We start from the raw sequence: 20,988 nt of genomic DNA, 5'->3' as shown, positions 1-20,988 counted from the left end.
GCAGGTCTGCTGATACGATTACAAAATCGATCATCGACCTACGGCCTAGAGCGTCCTGGTGCCACGTGCACTTATGGACACTCTTATGTTCGAACAGGGTGTTCGTTATGGCCAAACTGTGATTAGCACAGAAGTCCAATAACAGAGCACCGCTCGGGTTCAGATCAGGGAGGCCGTTCCTCCCAATCACGCCCCTCCAGGTCTCGCTGTCGTTACCCACGTGAGCATTGAAGTCTCCCAGCAGGACAACAGAGTCTCCAGGTGGAGCACCCTTCAGCACCCCCCCCCCAGGGACTCTAAGAAGGCTGGGTACTCTGAACTGCCACTCGGCGCATAAGCGCAGATGACAGTCAGGACCCGTTCCCCGACCCTAAGGCGCAGGGAACAAACCCTCTCGTCCACCGGGAAAAACCCCAACGTACCGGCAGCAAGCCGAGGGGATATTAGGATACCCACCCCAGCCCGCCGCCTCTCACCAGGGGCAGCTCCAGACTGAGACAGAGTCCAGCCCCTCTCCAGGAGACTGGTTCCAGAGCCCAAGCCGTGTGTAGAGGTGAGCCCGACTATATCTAGCCGGTACCTCTCAACCTCACGCACTAACTCAGGCTCCTTCCCCACCAGAGAGGTGACATTCCATGTCCCTATTGCCAGTCTTGGCAGCCGGGGGTCAGTCCGCCAGGGCCTCCGCTCCTGGCCGCCACCCGACACACAATGCACCCGACCCTTATGGCGCCTCCTGCGGGTGGTGGGCCTGCGGGAGGATGGGCCCATGTCTCCTCTTCGGGCTGTGCCCGGCCGGGCCCCATGGACTAAGGCCCGGCCACCAGACGCTCGCCCTCGGGCACCCTCCCCGGGCCTGGCTCCAGGGCGGGGCCCCGGTAACCCTATCCCGGGCAGGGTAAACTGTTCCCTCGGTGTCCTTTTCATAAGGGTCTTATGAATCGCTCTTTGTCTGGTCCCTCACCCAGGGCCAATTTGCCATGGGAGACCCTACCAGGGGGCAAAAGCCCCCAGACAACATAGCCCCTGGGATCCCTGTGACACACAAACCCCTCCACCACGATAAGGTAGCGATTCAAGGAGGGGTATATTTTTTACCAGCAAATATATTATTGTGTGGCATGAAATAGACCAGTGAGATCAAAAAATAAAGCAGTTATTGGAATTACTCAACTTTTTTCTTTTTAACATTTTCCTTTATCTAAAGCTGGCAAATGAAAGGAAAACCTGAACCATTCACTTCTACGGTGATTAGCTCTGTTATGCTGTGGTTCCAAATCTTTTTATCTAAACATGATGTAAAACCACATCTGCATTTGCCATTGTGTAATTTGTGGCTTTTCTAAGTGATCATTTCACAAGAACAGTAGTCTGATGATTCCCTACGAGGAGGTAAAAGCGGAGACGAAGAACATCTTTTTAGCTGGAAACGCACTCTTTGAACAGAAGAGGCAGGCACCTGCAGGAGCTGGTTGGGGGGAGAGAGAGAGACTACAAACAATAAACAGGACAAAAGACAAACTAAAGGAGAGAGAAGACAAAAGTTAATGACACGCAACACATGAAAATAGAGGACTGAAGGAGAAGTGCTTGCTGCATCTTGGGAAGTCCCCCTATAGCCTGAAACTAACTAAGGGAGGATTCAGCATCATATGATCCAGCTCTAACTAGACCAAAGCTTTGTCAAATATCAAAGTTTGAAGTCTGATCTGAGGGCAAGGTTTTTTTATTTGGATAATGTGGTGAAGTCTACTATAACCTTCTGAGGTTTCATGGTTAATGTCCCCAACCTTAAGCCCAGGGGCGTGTCTAGAGGGGTGCATTAGGTGGCACCATCCTCATTTGAAATAGTTCTCTCCCATCCCTCTTCAATGCCATTAGACCAGCGGTCCCCAACCTTTTTTGCGCCACGGACCAGTTTATGCCCGACAATATTTTCACAGACCGGCCTTTAAGGTGTCGCGGATAAATACAACAAAATAAAACTAGTACCGGTACTGAAAAAAGAAGATTTATTCATAACACACGTGAAAAGACCCAGAAAAACCGAGTTGACGATAAAAACGATAAGAAAATAACGCTAAAAACTGATAAAAACCCTGAAAACCATACATTTCACACCTGAGCCTCAACTCTCGCAGCCCGGTACCAAACGACTCACGGACCGGTACCGGGCCAAGGCCCGGGGGTTGGGGACCGCTGCATTAGACCACGCTACTGTTAATCTTACAATGCTCAAAACAATTAAGTGAGAGCATGATGAGGACAATTGTAAATTAATACAGAAGGAATGTAAATAGACCCATAATAGACCCATTTCTGTAGTATACTTACATATCTATACTATTGCTAATATATATTGTAATATATCTATATCACTAAAGCACTTCTGGATGGATGCAAACTGCATTTCGTTGCCCTGTACCTGTGCATGTGCAATGAAAATAAAGTTGAATTCTATTCTATTCTATTCTATTCTAAATTACTGTACTTTTGTAAAGCACTTATTTGAGTGCTTTACAAAAGTACAGGAAAAGTACAGCAAATGAATTGGATGCTGTGTTGTCTAATGTTTGCACGTTGTAGGTATTTCCCCACTTTGTTGTGATCTGTATTTGAGTCTTACTCAAAAAACTAATGTATTATACATATTACACAGAACACTTTAATAATAAGTAATGCAGTGCATTATTTAATTACTCCCAGTAGAAAGTATTTTGTTAAACCACTTGTTACTTTACTTTCGCTGTAAAATGACCTGAAAACCACCGTCTCATAATTACCAATTAACAATATAAACCTGAGGCTACACACCGACAGAAATCCCTATCCTAACATATGATCTCTTTCTTTGTATTAACCTTTGAACACAAAGCCGAAAACACAAAGCAAAGATGAAACACAAAGCAAAGCGACTTCAAAACGGTCGTCATGGTGATGAACTGGTAGAAACGGAGGCTGGAGTCTGACTGCTCATGAGTTTGTTCACAGTTGAAGTTCAGGGTCTGGCTGCTGAGTTGGGGTCGGCATTCAGCTTTAACATCACTCTGGGTTCTTGGCTAACCCAGCGTTAGCATGCTGTCCGAGCAAGTGTTTGCAAAGAGCTGAAGTTGTGTTAACAGTATGATATAGTTGTTTCTGTCCTGGATGAAGTTTCCACTTTGCCATTGCACTCTCATCCTTTTGTGCAATAAAATATAAATAAAATGCCCATATCCACTCGGCAGACTGCTCCACTGTTTTCCTTCTCCAGCATATCAGCTGAAATCAGCTGATTGTAACTCAAGTGCAAGTGGAACAAATAGGCAAGCAGACTAACTAAAATGTGTTTTTTCAGTAAATTTGTTCCATTGTAAATTTGTCTTCTCACACAATTTTATTTAAAGGACTTTTACCTGCACTGTGGTGTAAAAATAACAATGAAAAAGGCTCAACTTAGAAGTAATTTTGAAAAGGTTTTTCCTTTAATTATTTATCTCAGGATAATGTTGGTGAAATTCCTGGAATGATTAGTACATCTATGAGTGACATTGAAAGTGTGTGATCATGTATAAGTTGTATAGTTTTAATGTTTTATTTAGGAACAGGATGGTGTGTATGTGTAAGTTTGGTGATGGAGTCTTTATTATGAATGAATGATGAATTTTTATGAATTATTATGTCTATTTTTTTATGTTTTAGGACAACAGATGGAAATTAGCCCTTGGCTATAATCTGGTATGTTTACATTCATGTAATTTTTTTTACATTTATGTTCATTAACGTACACTGTCCTAAATAAATAAATTAAATTAAATACTGAAGGAAAAACATAAACCAGCTTATTTTATGTTGTTGGTTGCATATAAATGAATACAAAGTTGTTCTAGCTGATCAGCTTTGTCCTGACGACACATTTTTATCCTCATGGGAATGATGTGTTTCAGGATTCCCCTCTCCGTGGAGCATGTGCGCTGAATGAGGAAGAAAATTAAGTTAATCGTGTCCTACGACCTTTACCATCACCTGTACGGGATTTGGTATTAACATGTTATGTCAAGTGAAGTGAAGTGCACAGACCTGCTCTGATTGTTCTGGTGACACTTTTTCTTCTTAGTTTGCCATCTTTGTTTTTATGAAATAGCTGAACTCAAACATTTGGAGCACTTGGTGATCTGTTCTGTTAGGAAGGGTTCACAATAAATGGTTTCATGTCACTAACAGTCCTGTTCGTGTTTAAAATAGAAACCCAAGAAGGCAAAATAACTTATTTGCATGGCTGTGCCTGGCTTCAAACCTATAGCTTGTTGTCTGATTATGAGGTCTGGGTGTTTTGGAGATGCTTCTCTGTCGAAGCTTTCATCTCATATTGACTTTTAAAGACTTTGTTTAACTGATTCTGAAGTCCTGTGTTTTGCCTGCTTGTGTTAAAACCCCGTTGAACATGATGACCATCACAGTCACTCTTCTGAGTAAGACTTTGTGGGGAAAGTAAAAGCCAAACAAGAAAAATCAATATTAAGATTTAAAAATAGGTAGATTTTCTGTCCGCTCTCATCACATTGGTTGTTATGATAACGATTATAAGGAAAAAGTGGATTTTTTTGTGGTGATTAAAAAAACAGATTCTGTCAAAAATTGAAAGTTACACAAGGACAACCCTACTGCAGGTGTGCTACTGTTAATTTGCACGAGGATCTGTTAAAGCTTGCATAACAGTCTGACTAAAAAAACAACAATCTTGCATGACACAAAGTCATCTAACGTGTTTTGGGATGTATAGCTGTTATTCCATACCAATCACTGCAGAACGTGGAAGGGAAATAGCCACACGCACATCTGAATTCGCTTCAATTTTAGCTCTAATGTGTTACAAAACATATAAAATCGTGCTTTGGGTTCTCAAACGTTAATTTCCAACCAATATTATATATGAATGTAGAAGGAAAAGTGGCCCACAAATGTACAATCTCAGAACGATTTATTTTTTTTATTTTTTTTTACAAATGTATATCAAATAAATAGAAATAGAGGAAATGTGACTCCCTAATAATAAAAATATCTCAGAAACATCAGCTAGACATGAGACCTTTCAGGTTATTAAACTGTCATTATGCAGTGCTCTGTTTCAAGGGCACCTGGTGCTCTTAGAGGGGGAAGAAACAGAGGAGTGGCCACTCTGTTTGCATTTCCAGGAAACTCAAACGCCACATGATGAAATCTGTTTTTTCGGAATAAAACAGTCTTAGCAGAAAAGTTAACGCGACGTCGCTTTAACAGCAGGGTAAACAACAAAAATACACAACCACGACTAAACTTTACCAGCTGTGAATGAAGTGTGGTGTAACGTATTGGAGCCATATTGGAGGAACTCCAGTGTGAGTCAGCCATGAAAGCTTATAGTCTTTTTAGACAGAAGTGTGTGAGAGGTGTGTCTCTTACTACTTTTATTTACTCTATATGTGTACATGGATTTGCTTTATCTTTATGTAATTAAAGTTTAGCTGATTCTGATGATTTTAATAAATCTGAATGCTCAGGGATTATATAACTGTTCCAGTGCTTTGTGGTGATGTTCAGCATGTTGGTTTTGCAGTCATCAGCTTCTTCACAAGCATCAGGGAAGTTCAAATTTTAGGTAAAACAGTCGTTAGGTCTTGTGAAACGGGAACACATCAAATGTGGATCCTGCAAACAGCTAAACATGGGAACAAAGGTTTTCTCATCAGTATGCGACATTTAAATGCTAGTTTTTCATGATACCATTGTTTAAAGAATTATAAGGATGCTTCTGACAGGACAGAGATCAAAGTATATTATATTTAACTAACAAAAATGAAAATAAAAACTAATTAACTTACTGAAACAATCATGTACGCTTACGAAACTGAAATAAAAAAATTTCAAGGAAACATCTTTAGCTTTAGTTTAAGAAAATTATATAAGGTTATAGAAGAAGCTACCAATAACTCGGAAAAAGTGAAAACTGGAGTTAAACTGAGATTCTCTAAATAATAAACTTAAACAAGCAGATCCACACTGCAAAACGACTATAAATACTGTAAGATTTTTTTAAAAGTCAAAATTTATAATAATCCAGAAGCAGATCTAAATTTGGCCTTTTTTCTCTCTTTTTTATTTATACAGAGACAATGACTATGTTATGCTGTAATAATAAAATAAGAAATGTGTCTTTTCTTTATTTCTTTTCTGTTTTCTTGTGCATTTATTTCTTAGTTATACAGACACGAGGACTGGCGTTTGTTTTAACAATAACGAAAGAAAATCCAGTCCATCCTGTCGTCGTCTCTCTCCATCTCGCAATATAGACGATTTTTGCTTCGCTTTATGCTGACGACGTAGCAGCGTAAAGATGGCGGCGTTCAGGGGGTAAAGCCGGGGCAGCGTCTAGGAAAGAGGCGTGATTCTTATTGGTCGACGGGGGAGGGGCCATCTGCACTGTTACATTAAACGAGTGAACGTGCTGCACGACGCAGGAGTTTGAGGCTCGCGTTGAACACGTGCGGGGGGAAAAAGAGAAGGCGGCTATAAAAGAAGGGGGCAGAGCCGCGACATGACAGACTGAGAGAAGAGAAGAAGCAGCAGAAACAGAAGACAGACGTGAAACCCTCGTGTCTCCTGAAAGGCTCAAACAGCACGCGGGGGACACAGAGCCTCACCTCCGGCGCGAATCAGTGAGTAGCCCGAGGCCACCATCTTTCTTCTTTATCCATTCATTTAGGTGAGCATCCATTGTGGCGTGAGTCATTGTCCTGAGTTCGTGGAGCGGTTAGATGGTGAGGGCAGGCTCCTGTCAGCCGGAGCTGGGAGCTGTGAGTCACGTAGCTGACCGGCAGGGGAGGGGCGTGGGTGGTCACGACCGGACCGAGCGGGTGCAAGTGCAACGTGGGGAGAGACGTTTCTAGGGTTTTCCTTAAGAATGCAGAGCAGATAACATCTGTAGCGCTCATGCAGACGTGCTGCACAAAAAATGGATTTTTACTGGAAAAAAGTATTTGTTCCCTTTATCTGAGTGTCCGTCATAATCCTGGAAAAGTTTCATCATCCAAAAGTACTCTCAATGCTGAATCATATACATTCACGTGGTACAGCATGCGTGGTTAACTTTAGATAAATACAGAATGATACGTTTATAGATTAATTTTTTAAAAGCACATTTGCTTCCTATACACAGCTATATATAAATACATATATATTAGTACAATTAAAAGTAGAAAATATTTCATTAAGTTTAATATATAAATTATTTTAGGGATACTAAAGATTATCACACCATAGCTAAACAGTATTTTTATAGGAAAAGTATATTTTTATAAGTTTACATTTTGTAACACAATAGCTGGTGAATGATTTGTTTTGGTACTTTGGGTTTTGCACATAGTTTTATAGTTGTTAATGTCAATAACTGCTTCACTGTGCTGAAACAATAGAAACAGCTTTAGAATTCAGTTGCATGTTTATCTTGAGGTGGAGTCGGTGGGTGGTGGTTTTGCTAAAACAGTGATGGCTGAGAGTTCACAGGAAACTGACAGGAAGTTCAGAGGGCTGTCGGGACACCCAGTGCCAAAATCCCTAGAAGGAAACTGAGTAACACAGGGAAAAGAGTTTAGTTTATACAGACAGGTGACAAAATTAAAGAGGGCTTTAATTTATGCTCTGTCATAAAGGTACTGCTACTGTGATGTTCTCATATTGCACCTGGTTAAATTTGACAAACAGGTCAGTGTATGTACAGTAAATTCTGACTGCAGACATTTGAACCCCACTCTTGGATATTTTATGATAATGACACCAAATAGATTGTATCAGGCACACAGCACTGGCTGTCAGCACACAGAAATCCCACCCACCCATTGTTTTAGCCTTTTGTTCATGAGGGGGAGCTAGTCAGAAGACAGCTGGCTGAAAAGGATCAAGAAGTGTGAATACTTATGTGTTTAGTGTTTTAGTTTCCAATACTGCACAGGAACCGATTTGGTTCTCCCTACACTTTGCAGACTGCAGCAGGCGTCTAGGCAGACATAACTGAAATCTCATTAGCCGTCTGGCAGGTGCATATGGCGGATTAGCTGGCCAGATGCTGGAAGCTTTAAGGTAGACGTATGCACAGGTGCCATATTGAGCATTTCTCAAGTATTTTCCACAGGTAGAAACAGATTCATGTAGGGCGTTGCATAAAATCAAGGGGCTCAGATTGAGAGCCTGTATTAAAATAGCAGCAGCAGTTGGATAAGAGTTTAGATAAGCCTTTGCTATATTTGCAGTCTGATGAGTAGAGAATCTGATCCAGTGTCATAGAGATTCAACCTTCACAGGGGCACAAAAGAGGAGAAACTCACCAACGCTTTGTTTTTTCCCCCCTGTTTTTGTAACTGCTTTGCTTGCACCATTCATCAGAAACGTAAAGCAAAGACGACTTTGCCTGACCGTTGTTTAAAATCAGAAATGGTGCCTCAGTTTCACCCCCGAAGGGCCATCAGTTATTTAAAATATGTCTTTAAATAAGTGGGAGGTTTTCTGCTTTTTAAGTTAATGTTTCGATTTGCTGATTTGAGTCTTTTGCATGAGCAAAACATTTGATTATGTAATGGTGAGCAGCTGATTTAGGACAAGTCTTAACAGGAAGTTGCACCCTGTAGTTTCGAAATAATATGAGGGCTTTCATGGCTCCATATTGTTGTGGCTCTGCACACTGCACACACATACAGTGGGGCAAAAAAGTATTTAGTCAGCCACCGATTGTGCAAGTTCCCCCACTTAAAATGATGACAGAGGTCAGTAATTTGCACCAGAGGTACACTTCAACTGTGAGAGACAGAATGTGAAAAAAAAATCCATGAATTCACATGGTAGGATTTGTAAAGAATTTATTCGTAAATTAGGGTGGAAAATAAGTATTTGGTCACCTCAAACAAGGAAAATCTCTGGCTCTCACAGACCTGTAACGTCCTCTGTAAGAAGCTTTTCTGTCCTCCACTCGTTACCTGTATGAATGGCACCTGTTTGAACTCATCATCTGTATAAAAGACACCTGTCCACAGCCTCAAACAGTCAGACTCCAAACTCCGCCATGGCCAAGACCAAAGAGCTTTCGAAGGACACCAGGAAAAGTATTGTAGACCTGCACCACACTGGGAAGAGTGAATCTACAATAGGCAAGCAGCTTGGTGTGAAAAAAATCAGCTGTGGGAGCAATCATCAGAAAATGGAAGACATACAAGACCACTGATAATCTCCCTCGATCTGGGGCTCCACGCAAGATCTCATCCCGTGGGGTCAAAATGATCATGAGAACGGTGAGCAAAGATCCCAGAACCACACGGGGGGACCTGGTGAATGACCTGCAGAGAGCTGGGACCAAAGTAACAAAGGTCACCATCAGTAACACACTACAACGGCAGGGAATCAAATCCCGCAGTGCCAGACGTGTTCCGCTGCTGAAGCCAGTGCATGTCCAGGCCCGTCTGAAGTTTGCCAGAGAGCACATGGATGATACAGCAGAGGATTGGGAGAATGTCATGTGGTCAGATGAAACCAAAGTAGAACTTTTTGGTATAAACTCAACTCGTCGTGTTTGGAGGAAGAAGAATACTGAGTTGCATCCCAAGAACACCATACCTACTGTGAAGCATGGGGGTGGAAACATCATGCTATGGGGCTGTTTTTCTGCCAAGGGGACAGGACGACTGATCCGTGTTAAGGACAGAATGAATGGGGCCATGTATCGTGAGATTTTGAGCCAAAACCTCCTTCCATCAGTGAGAACTTTGAAGATGAAACGAGGCTGGGTCTTCCAACATGACAATGATCCAAAACACACCGCCCGGGCAACAAAGGAGTGGCTCCGTAAGAAGCATTTGAAAGTCCTGGAGTGGCCTAGCCAGTCTCCAGACCTCAACCCCATAGAAAATCTGTGGCGGGAGTTGAAAGTCCGTGTTGCTCGGCGACAGCCCCAAAACATCACTGCTCTCGAGAAGATCTGCATGGAGGAATGGGCCAAAATACCAGCTACTGTGTGTGCAAACCTGGTAAAGACCTATAGTAAACGTTTGACCTCTGTTATTGCCAACAAAGGTTATGTTACAAAGTATTGAGTTGTATTTTTGTTATTGACCAAATACTTATTTTCCACCCTGATTTACGAATAAATTCTTTACAAATCCTACCATGTGGATTCATGGATTTTTTTTCCACATTCTGTCTCTCACAGTTGAAGTGTACCTCTGGTGCAAATTACTGACCTCTGTCATCATTTTAGGTGGGGGAACTTGCACAATCGGTGGCTGACTAAATACTTTTTTGCCCCACTGTACCTGCAGTTGACATAAGTCGAGACACAACTGCTGTGTCATTGTTATAGCTGTGTGGTTACTGAGTTAATTATATACGCCACCTGTGGCGGGACAAACTTTCCTTTGCAGTAAATGAGTCTTACTGCAAGTGTAACAAAAAATGCTTTAACATAAGCTTACGCTCTGTGTTGAAAAGCCTGTTTGGCAGGTAGACATAGGGAGATAGAGGTAGTGATAAAACATATCTGGTTTACAGTATTTGAATATTTGTCGGTATCAGCTGACTTACACAAAACATAAGTCTTACCGTAAAGGAAATACACAACCTGGAAGTGTAGTTGCTTCATTACTTTTTTAAGTATGCCTCTTCTCAGAGAAGGACTGAAAGTAAAACATCAAAACAGGTTCAACATTTAATTTTATTAAGGATTTCGATGACAGTAAAGGTGAATGGAAACCTCCTTTTGGGGGAAAATATAATAATTAAATCAAGGTGTAAAACCGAGGTCCTGTTTTAGGTTAAAAGCACTTCTTACTTGTAACACCACCACGTCTCCAGCTTCTTAAAGCAGTATTTGTAGTCTAACTTAGGACCTTTATGTCTCACTGGCCAATATTGCTTTGGCCAGTGCTTTGATACCAAACGACCTCTTATTACACCTGGAATGGGAATACCGAAATGAACTTGTATAACATGTAAGTCTGAAACATCCAATATAAAAATGGGTGTTTGGCACAATGACTAATGAAAAAAAAAAAAGACTATACTGTCAGGTATCACGGGTCATGAATGATGACTGCTATGACTGGTCAGTTGTGGTTTATCCAGTTGACGCAGTTAGAGTTTATGACTTTTATAACTGTAATATGACCCAGAGATCACTGCAGGTGTGCTGAAGTTAAGCAAACATGCACAGTACCTCATGGCAGACTCATTAGTTTTCTTTTTATATTTAGATTACAATTTAAATGAGTGTTTAATTTGAAAATAAGAGTAACTCTTTACTCTGATAAACTATAGTAATTTGGAAGTACCATACACAGAAGTTGGTACATCTCATTAAGTTTGCTTTTTTTTTTTTTTTTGAGATAACAACTTGGCATAACTGTTATATTTGGTACATTTAATGCTGTAGCTAAAGTCCTCTTTTTTGTAAGCATAAACACTGAAAATAAAGTGTTTAATGACGTCTGTGCTGCACATTAGTCACATTTCCCTGGAAAACACTTTTGGCATTTTGTGCCAAAGAAATTAAGGAAGCGTAATTATCCCCGCAGGTCAATCCCAGGGGGAAACACAGCTACTAGGCTTCATTTATTCATGGACTGTATGTGTGTGCAGCCCGCCTTCACTGGGCTCTCTGCCACCGTTTGGGCTGGATTATGTAACCCTCTATCTTTCTCGCAGCTACTTTTCTTTTTCACGCTGATTCTGGTTCAGTCAATCCTCTTTTTTTTCTTTGCCCCTTTTCAGTGCTTTGCTTATCTTGACCTTGTGTTTTTTGTTTTGAGTCATCCTCTTTTTCCCTCCATGTCCTGCAGTAACTTTCTTTTCCCCCGTGTAAGCATGACTTAGCAGATTATGTAAAGGGGCAGGTCTGTGCAAATGAGTAACGTCATACCTTAGCTGACATCATGAGCTATATTACAGTTGTCTGTCTATCTGTCTAGAGTGTCTGCAAAGGGGTAAATGCATTACACTCTTGCACCACGCTTCATAATTTACTTATTGGGCATTCAGTTAAGTTTTAATGAGTTGGGTTAGAGACAAACAGAGTTTCTATGTGGAAAATGACTTGCTCCCATTTCCGTGATGAATAACTATATTTGCAAAGATTTCCTGGTCATTGCATCACAGGGGTGGGAAAAAGTAACTGCATACTGTTTTGGTACAAATAAAGGCACCGTTACACCAGCGGCACTCCTCTGTGGCTGCTGAAACTGCAGTTCATGCAAGGTGTTTGGTGCTTTTTTGTTGTTGTTTTTTGTTTATTTTAATGGAAAAAGCCTCCATCCTGTCACCAGTGCATTAAAGATTTGAAATATTTCTTAAAGATAGAAAACAGGGACCCTTTGAGTGAGACCTTTATTAGAGCTACTTGATGAGCAGTGAGCTCCTTCTAATGAGGATGTATTGGAGACCATTTCTTTTACCACCATCTTTTTTCTTTTTTTTTTCATTCATTCTGCTAATTTTGTTTAATTTTAGACTATATAGGCCTATATTTTGTGACCGGTGGAAAAGGGAGTTAAATTTGTCACTTTTTCTTGTGGAATAATTTTTCTAAACACTGAGATTCCAGCAGACTTGATGTTTATTTTAAACCACACTGAGAGGCATGTACCCAGTAAACACAGGGGCGATACGAAGTAAGACGTTCCTCCCTGAATATCAGTTCCTCGGTCGTTCATTTCTACGCTTCGTCCTCCTTGTCGTGGTCATGATAACAGCTGAAGGACACAAGATTTTCTCATTTAATGGAACTCCAAATATTTTTGTTTTTTACCTCCAAATATTTCCTTTTTTTTGTTTTTTCATGGTCACATTTTTGTGTCAGGCTGATCACAAAACACTCAGTTTGAGCCTTTCTCAGTGTCAGACCTGCAAGGCCAAAATAATCAACATCGTCTCATGCTGATAGTCTTTCCTGGAAGTCCTCAAAATAAATTATATCATTCGTTTGTTTGTATCACCTGAAACGGCCAGTCAGAGCTTTAATGAAACAACTTGTAATCGCCAAACTCACATTTTCCCTTTTTAATCGTGTGAGCTCCAGAGGTTGCCTCACTCGTCATGAATACAATCAGACTAAATGGCGCTTGGCTTGTGGTCCTTTAGTACATAAACTGTGCAAAAAATCCTCAGCAAGGTCTCCTTTCAGAAAAAAAAGAAAAAGTTGAAAGTGTGAATTGTTTCTTCATTTCAAACAGATTTTTATTTTAGCATTTGAGGCCTTTGGTTCCTTTAATAAATAAAGTTAGAAACAAAGCAAACACATTGATGCACATTAAATTGAGTGAGTTATTACATTTGATTTAATGCCTTTTCACCCTGGGTTAATGTCTAAACTTACAGTGGATGTGTTTTAGTTGTAAAACTGATTCTCGCACTTGACCTACTGCTGTGTGTAACAGATCTAGTTCCTCTACAGCCGACCTTGATGTACTGAGTTGACCTCAATGTCTTGACTTGTTTGTAAACTCAGGAATAGTAAAGTACAGCTTCAAACTTGCAGGTTTGAAAAAAATTAAATCAGAGAGTAAACAAGGAAGAAATTAGCGTCTTCACATGAAGTCTCTCTAGAGACTGTCTTCCTGTGTGGTTTATGGTGTATGTGGCAGCGTCATATCTCTATCTACGCCATCTCGAGCTACGATGTCAAACTGAGGCTCTGCAGGGGAAGTGTGTGCATGTGTGTGCCACAGGTCACATGAAAATGAACTCGACTCACCATTGTTAATGCTGACTGGACTCAACAATCATTAACTGTGTTGAACTACTTTCTCAGTCTTGTATAAAAATGTCTTTTCTCCTCTTTGCAGTTGAAATGGACCTTCATGACAAAGAAATTCTCCCTGGAGACATCTTGCCTGTGGTGATCATTGGTAAGAAAACACACATGAAGAACTGCAGTTTTAATTGTTCGGTTACAAACCTCAAAGGAGCAGTCATTAGCTTTGTTTAGGGGTGTGCTCGATTAAGTTATTACAGCAGTTACTAATGAAGTTCACACCCTAAACATTAGCCAGTAGCTTTGAAATAAACCTGACAAACATTAAATTGGATCGTTGTGATGGAGCTCAGAGGGAACTGCATGAGAAGAAATATACTTCTGAAAGTGAGTTGTGCCAGTTTTGCTTTGTCTGCATTTCTATGGTCTTTTGCATGACTCTGGGATTCCACTTTATAGCCTAATAGTTAGCCAAGGTATTAATTGGTTATAGGCTAAATATGGCTTAGATTTTAAGAGATGAACTCACCAACAGCGGGAAGCAGATGTTGCACAAAAGTGAGGCAAACAATGCAATACTTTAAAAGAAACCCACTGTGGTTTTCCTCATTTTCAGTTATAAATGCAAACGCTGGCTTTCTTATGGGTTTTTTTTCTACTGTTGGTTCAGGTGAACACTCCTGCAGCATTACAGCTCACTAATGGAAAAGAAGAGCTTTACTGTCCATGAATCAGTGATGAATCCAGATTAATGATTCACAGAAAAAAAATCAGAGTGAATCCTCGCATCAGCAAAGGCTGTTGTGTTAAAAAAAAAAAGGTTCAGTTGGATTACTTAGAGAGCTGAAAGTGGGATAACCTGACTGTGCAACTGTTGTACATGGTTTTGCTGAATCATTGGCCTCTTGTATGTGCTGTATCCAAACCCCCTGAATCATGCAGTACACTGACTTTAATGTCCCCCTTTCATTGACAGGTTTTGTTTTTGTTTTTTGCAATGTTTCTGTTGGAAGTTAAATTGAGTTATTCAAATTTTCTTTTTCTTTTTTTTTCTGATCTGTGTTCAGCTGTGCGGTAAAATTGGTAATAACCAAACTGCATTTTTTCTGAATGTATAACCAATCACCACCTTACCTCTCATTTATTTTCAGGTAATGGCCCCTCAGGCATCTGCCTGTCCTACCTGTTATCAGGTTACACCCCTTACCTGTCACCTGAGGCATCACATCCAAATCCCCTGCTGCACAGCAAGCTGGCAGAGCAGCCTCACCTGTCGCTGCTGGAGCAGGTAAACGTCTTTCTTTTCTCGGTGAAGTTGTGAAGTTGCATTAGTGCAGTGTGAACAGAGCCTCACAGATGCTCCCTTTGTAGGACTTGGAGTACCTGTGCGAGGGGCTGGAAGGGCGGTCGTCCAACCCCGTAGCGGTGCTCTTTGATTCATTGTTGCTGCCAGACAGCGACTTCGGATTCGACCACACCTCTCCGCTGGAATGGCGATACGAGCCAGAGCGTGCCATTCCCCACCTGGTGCTGGGGAAGGGACCACCTGGAGGAGCCTGGCATGTAAGTTACAGAATAGGTTTTAAAGGCTAACCCATTCTGTTTTGTGTAAGCAGAAGGATAAACAGTCGTCTGTTTAGTCCTTATCATCATAAAATGTTATTTTATAAGATGGCCTGAATTCGATCGTAAAGTAGATATGTTTAGCAAACACATAAAAAAAATGTTTTGCCAGCTGCTTATTTACACACAGAAGTTGATGTGCACGCGATAGAAGGCAAACAGGATTTGAATAACAAAAGTGTTAACAATGTGTGTGCTGTGTGCAGGCAATGGAGGGCTCCATGCTGACGCTGAGCCTGGCTAACTGGATGGAGCTTCCCGGGCTGAAGCTGAAGGACTGGATGAGAGACAAACGCAGGTCTGCTCATAATAAAACCGCCACTTTGTGTACAGAGCGTGTACGACGTGTTGTTTAAACACTCAACAGGGTTCATGAAGTTTTCAACCGTAATAAAGCTCCTGGCAGAGAGGCTTGTGTACAAAAAGATGTCTCCACAGTGGACAAATACTATCTGATTACCTTTATTAATAACAAATCTTGACCACCCGGGCTTATGTTTACGAGCTGAGAACCTAAAGCTAAATGGGGTTTGAGTTTCAATGATGGAGCTGCTCTTGTAGTTAGCTTATACTTGGATTTAATCCCCACAGCCCTGATTATTAAGACTAGACTCAAGCTGTCATTGCAGTGAGGCTGCTAAGAACAAGAATGACTTTTAGGAGATGTATTGGTCATATAAATGAAAATAAATTGATAATGTAATGAAAATTGATGAAATTAAGACTTGGAGGCCTAAATTAATAAGTTTTTTACCACAAAGAAAATACAGTTACAGTACTCTTCTGAGTAAGCTGAGCAGAGAAATAAAAGAACAAAGCCATTGATCTTCATGCGTCACACTCTTTAATTTGTTTTTCAAATGACTCAGCCCAGCTGGACCCACTTGATTTACATAAAATAGCAATTTGTGACCATAGCAGCAGAACAGTGGTCTTTAATTTCTGTGCGCCACACTCAGACTTGTGTTTCAATATCGCCCCAACAACTCTTTCATTTACAGATTTTTTTTTTTTAATCAAAACTTCGTTAGTAAATATCTTCTTTCTGATCCCTAATACTCGTCTTCATGTCCTGTGTCTGTAAACAAATACGTGTTTAACCTGTATCCAAATGTATTTTCGTGTTTCTTTCACAACAGAAATGTGCGAAATGACCGTGCTACACCAGCAGAGATCGCCTCCTACTACCAGCACTACGTTTCCCAGATGTCCCTGGAGCAGAACTTTGCCTGTGGGACTTTAGCCACCTCTGTGACCAGGCAGCCTATCAGCCAGGAGGGGTCGCCGCCCTGCTGGAGAGTGACAGGACTGCAGCGGAGAGAGGGGGAAGAGCTTGGAGGTACAGTGAATGAAACTCTCTTGATCACTGTTAAGATTTGTTGTGTTATAAAGTGTTAAAGCACATTGCCAGCTGAATATTAGGATTCTAGGACCGCACTAAAGTAGTTTTGCTTGATTCACTGCTCAAAATCATATTAATATGGACTTCATGCAGCCTCTCAGTAAAGCCGATTTTCACCTATTGATTCTTCTCTCCTACTTTTAGATGGTTCCACGCTTTCAGAGGAGGTACCTTTCTCCGTGTTAGCACGCAATGTGGTGTTGGCGACGGGCACGCATGACATCCCGGCCAGACTCGGTGCACAGGGCGAGTCCCTGCCCTTCGTGTGCCACTCATTCTGGGATCTAGAGGCAGCCATCGCTCGCGGTGAGCTCGACCAGTCGTCAGACCCAGTTCTGGTGGTGGGGGCAGGACTTACGGCAGCCGACGCAGTACTTGCCACCCACCATCTCAACACCCCTGTCTACCACGCCTTCAGACGCTCAGTCAACGACCCAGAGCTCATCTTCAACCAGCTGCCTAAACTGCTCTACCCAGAGTACCACAAGGTGAGGAGAGCAGAGCCACTCAATTTCCTGACTGATCGTCATGGCAGCTGAACCGGGTCGTCTAGGATTTTAATCGCCTAACCTCTGTTCTGTACTTTGTCCTCCAGGTTCACCAGATGATGACTCAACAGCATCAACGCAATAATTCACAACAGGACCATACGCAGAATCTTCATCGTTCCAACCCTTCTTCTTCTTCCTCCTCTCTCCCCCGGTACCCGGGTTACCTGAGCTTCCCGCGCCACAGGGTTGTCGAGTTCAGACCTGACCGAAAGTGCGTTCTAGAGTCAGACGCTGGCGAGCGGACGGTGGTTCAGGTCTCTAAGGCTCTGGTTCTGATTGGCGCCCACCCCAATCTTTCCTTTCTAGACAATAACGGGCGCTCGCTTGGCATGAACCCTGAGGAGCCCATCTCATGCCGGAGGAACCCAATTGAGGTGGACCCGTTTACAAACAGGGTGATTGCTGCGAACGGGCCAGGCATGTACGCCATGGGGCCGCTTGTAGGAGAGAACTTTGTCAGATTCCTAAAAGGAGGAGCGCTGGCTATCGCGAGTGACCTCACCAAGAGACAGAAGGAAGAGGCAGAAAAAGGAGAAGGCGAGCTAAGCATAGACAGACTAATGGACAGATGTGTGGACAGACAGACTCGGGCAGATCCAGAGGTTTGCCTTGTGGATGTGTAGCAGATTTTTATTTATTTTTTTAAACTGAAGAAAACCAACCAATCACCACAAATCTGTGATGTCACAGAGGAATCCACACTCAAACGCCATAGGTCAGGTCATTGTCGCCCATTAGTTGCCTATGAAACGGGCAGCAAGTGAGCTCTGACTGCACTCGCACTGGTTTGAAGACTTCTGATTTTCTTAGGTAAAGAAAAGCCTCCAGATGTGAGGCAGTTAGAACAGCTGCACTGTTTCCACCAGAGTCAGATGGCATTTGTAAGTAGGCGAGATGGAGAGATGAGTCAAAGGATGCAGTGGAGGACAGACAAGGGGTCTGTTTGTGTTGTCCCCATCAAATTGTATAGGTAGATATCACTACGTCAACATAAATTTTATTTATAAATAAAAAAGGTTTACACCTTACCTTGATTATTTTGTTTTAGTAATTGTAATTCAGTATAAGCACTAATGTACCCTGCGGCAGAATAACCAGTCATTACCTTTGCATGTCTGCGAGGACACAAACTGACGTGAAGAAGCAGAAAGGCAGACTTGAGCGAGGCAGAGAGTTTATTAAAGACTGACTGGGGACAAACTTGAGTGACGTGGTCCTGACAGCTCGAGTTTCTGGACACTCTGAGAGCCTTATTCACTACAGTAACCACCTGATTAAACTTTAATCAGCCAGCAGCACCATATGTGACCAAACCGACACGTGTCGTCTCATCCTCAGCCTTTTCTACAGTGAGGATAATGAACATGTTTCCATAGCTAATAATTTATTCTGTTATTGCCACTGTCCTATTTAATTTTGTAACACTAACAATATTGTTTGTATATTGAGTTTTGCTGTTTTCTGAACCCGCCAACCTCTCGTTTTTCTATGTAAAGCTGTAACTGTACCCATCTGTGTATCTTTTTACATCCTAAAGTATAAAAATATTTTCTACTTTATACAAAAACAGAACAACTCAGAATATTTTTGTAATTTCTGTCGGTGATGACATTTAATCTGAAGCTTTGACAACATTCGATTTTGGCTTCACTGTGAGTGAGAACTATTTTAAGCCCTATTTGTATTGAAGTAGTACAACAGTGAATGTCATTTACACATTAATCTACCAACATGTGGATTTCTTCAGTGCACTTTAAAATGTTTTCACCACACAAAGTCTGATTTGCTTAATCAGGATGCAACAGCTCACCTGTGCATTTTTGTTAATACATTTTTTTTTTCTAAAGACATTTTTTTTTCTTTTCAGTATTACTTCCACTGCAAATAAGGTTTAATGTAATGAGATTGTAGTTTATGTATATATAGATGGCCGGTAGTTTCCATGTCTTCCTCACATTGACTGTTCAAAAGAAATTTTCCATGCATCAAAAAGCTAACTATATGCAGTAAAGATGTTTTGGTTTTTTTGTTTTGGATTTTTATACTAATATTTGTTGAAGCTGTAAATTTCTTAAATTTATTTAACCCTCCGAGTTCATCTTTGGCAATCACAAGTACCTGAAACACTGTTTTCAGGCCTTGCTATCTGAATGTAAATTTTGGTTTTGCACATTGTGATTAGCTTGGTACCAAGCGAGGCTCCAAACCAACACACATTCTAAAAAGCATACAGGCTCTGTTTCCCAGACAAGGATAAAGTCTGGTCTCAAAGAAAAAACTTTACAGAGGAATTATTCTTGGAATTGTTCCATTTGTTTAGGATCAGGATTAATTAATGTCTGTAAAGTGGTGGGTGGGTTAGACCTCACGGGGTTATCCAGGAAAGAAAGCTTTTGAAATTCAGAATATATTTTACAGGAGTGTTCTTAGCGTGTCAAGATCCACATAACCATTGGCCCTGCACAGGCTGCGTATATTTTCCTATTGGCTGTGCGCTAACCTTACTCCCTCAGACAGATGCATGTCGAGGCTAAACAGCTGTCTGCAAACACTGAGGAGTCCACCTGCAGAAAAGCTAAAATACTAAAGAAAGAATAAAACATTTACCATCGACTTAAAGAGCTCGGATTTTTTTTTTTAGTTTGATGCACTGTACAGACAGTCTGATTTAAACTTGTCACTTAACATGTAAAAAAAAATGCCACAAATATGCAATTCAACTTCAGATTGAAAGTAGTAAAGAGGAAATCGTGTTTCTTCTTTAGGTGACTATGTTTAGCTGCAAACTGACTGGCACTGATTTTGTTTTCATGGGTTATAAAATAACGCCTGTTATACCATCGCTGTAGTCTTTTGCATTTAGATTGAGCTTCTTATTAGTATATGTACTAACATTTCTTTTAAAAAAAAATAAAAAAACTAGTTTCTTTGCTAAGCGCTTAAAATTTAAACAAGAAATGACAAAACCAGAGTTAGTGGTGCAATATTGTAGTTTAAATGGTACAAAGATTTCTGGATCCAGATAACATCTTTTATCAATAAATTAAATTACTATATATATATTTAAGTTCATAAGTTTACAGAGCACAACGTAACATCTATACATCTGTGCGTTTACGACTGCTTCTGAAAAGTTGCGAAGAGATGATAAGTTTGATTTTTTTTTAATGCAAAAACTTAATTTGGTGTTGTGTATTTGGTCAGTTTACTAATGTATTTATTGGCTAAATATTTCTACAGACAGAGTTGGTGTTGTCACCATCAATTAGGTATTTTTGACTTGTATACTGAACTGTGATCTATATGAGCCAGCAGTGCCTTAAGACTCATTATTCATGGCTTAGTATTTTGTTTCATAGCAGAGTAAAAACATCTGAATGTCTCTTTTCTAATGCAGTAAAATCACATGGTTGTCTTTAGATGTTATTTTTAAATCACAAAATTGTGTGATTTATAGATCGATAACTTTCATCTGTGTAAAACTTCAATTTTTTTCCACATTGTATTTGTGCCATGGTTTTTATTAAACAGCAGATTTTATGAAAATGTGTTTGTCCCGCTCTTTGGACCTTCCTTGCTTTTTTGTCTTTTTAAACTTGGAAAAAATACATATCTGCAAATAATTTCGCATCAGATCTTTATGATTATGCATACAAATTATTGTCATT

General features: G+C 40.8%; 1 protein-coding gene across 1 annotated transcript; it reads left to right on the top strand.

The window, feature by feature from the left end:
- Positions 1–6,299: 6,299 nt before the first annotated feature.
- On the top strand, positions 6,300–20,848 carry osgn1 (oxidative stress induced growth inhibitor 1). Its single transcript, XM_080892472.1, has 8 exons — positions 6,300–6,674; positions 13,836–13,898; positions 14,896–15,032; positions 15,116–15,307; positions 15,574–15,665; positions 16,507–16,706; positions 16,914–17,257; positions 17,365–20,848. The coding sequence occupies exons 2-8, from the start codon at positions 13,841–13,843 to the stop codon at positions 17,941–17,943; spliced, it is 1,602 nt and encodes a 533-aa protein (XP_080748598.1). The 5' UTR covers positions 6,300–6,674; positions 13,836–13,840; the 3' UTR covers positions 17,944–20,848.
- Positions 20,849–20,988: the final 140 nt, after the last annotated feature.

The sequence above is a fragment of the Rhamphochromis sp. 'chilingali' genome (genome assembly GCF_963969265.1).
Source record: "Rhamphochromis sp. 'chilingali' genome assembly, chromosome: 9".
In the NCBI taxonomy this organism is placed as follows: domain Eukaryota; kingdom Metazoa; phylum Chordata; class Actinopteri; order Cichliformes; family Cichlidae; genus Rhamphochromis; species Rhamphochromis sp. 'chilingali'.
Note: the sequence above shows the minus strand (reverse complement) of the source record. Positions and strands in the feature narration are given on the sequence as shown.

What these genes read in the sequence shown, in the direction of transcription:
- osgn1 (XM_080892472.1), top strand. Translation starts at nt 13,841, where the DNA reads ATGGACCTTCATGACAAAGAAATTCTCCCTGGAGACATCTTGCCTGTG. An exon ending in TGGATGAGAGACAAACGCAG is followed by an intron (nt 15,666 to 16,506) that starts GTCTGCTCATAA and finishes CTTTCACAACAG; the next exon opens with AAATGTGCGAAATGACCGTG. An exon ending in TCTACCCAGAGTACCACAAG is followed by an intron (nt 17,258 to 17,364) that starts GTGAGGAGAGCA and finishes TTTGTCCTCCAG; the next exon opens with GTTCACCAGATGATGACTCA.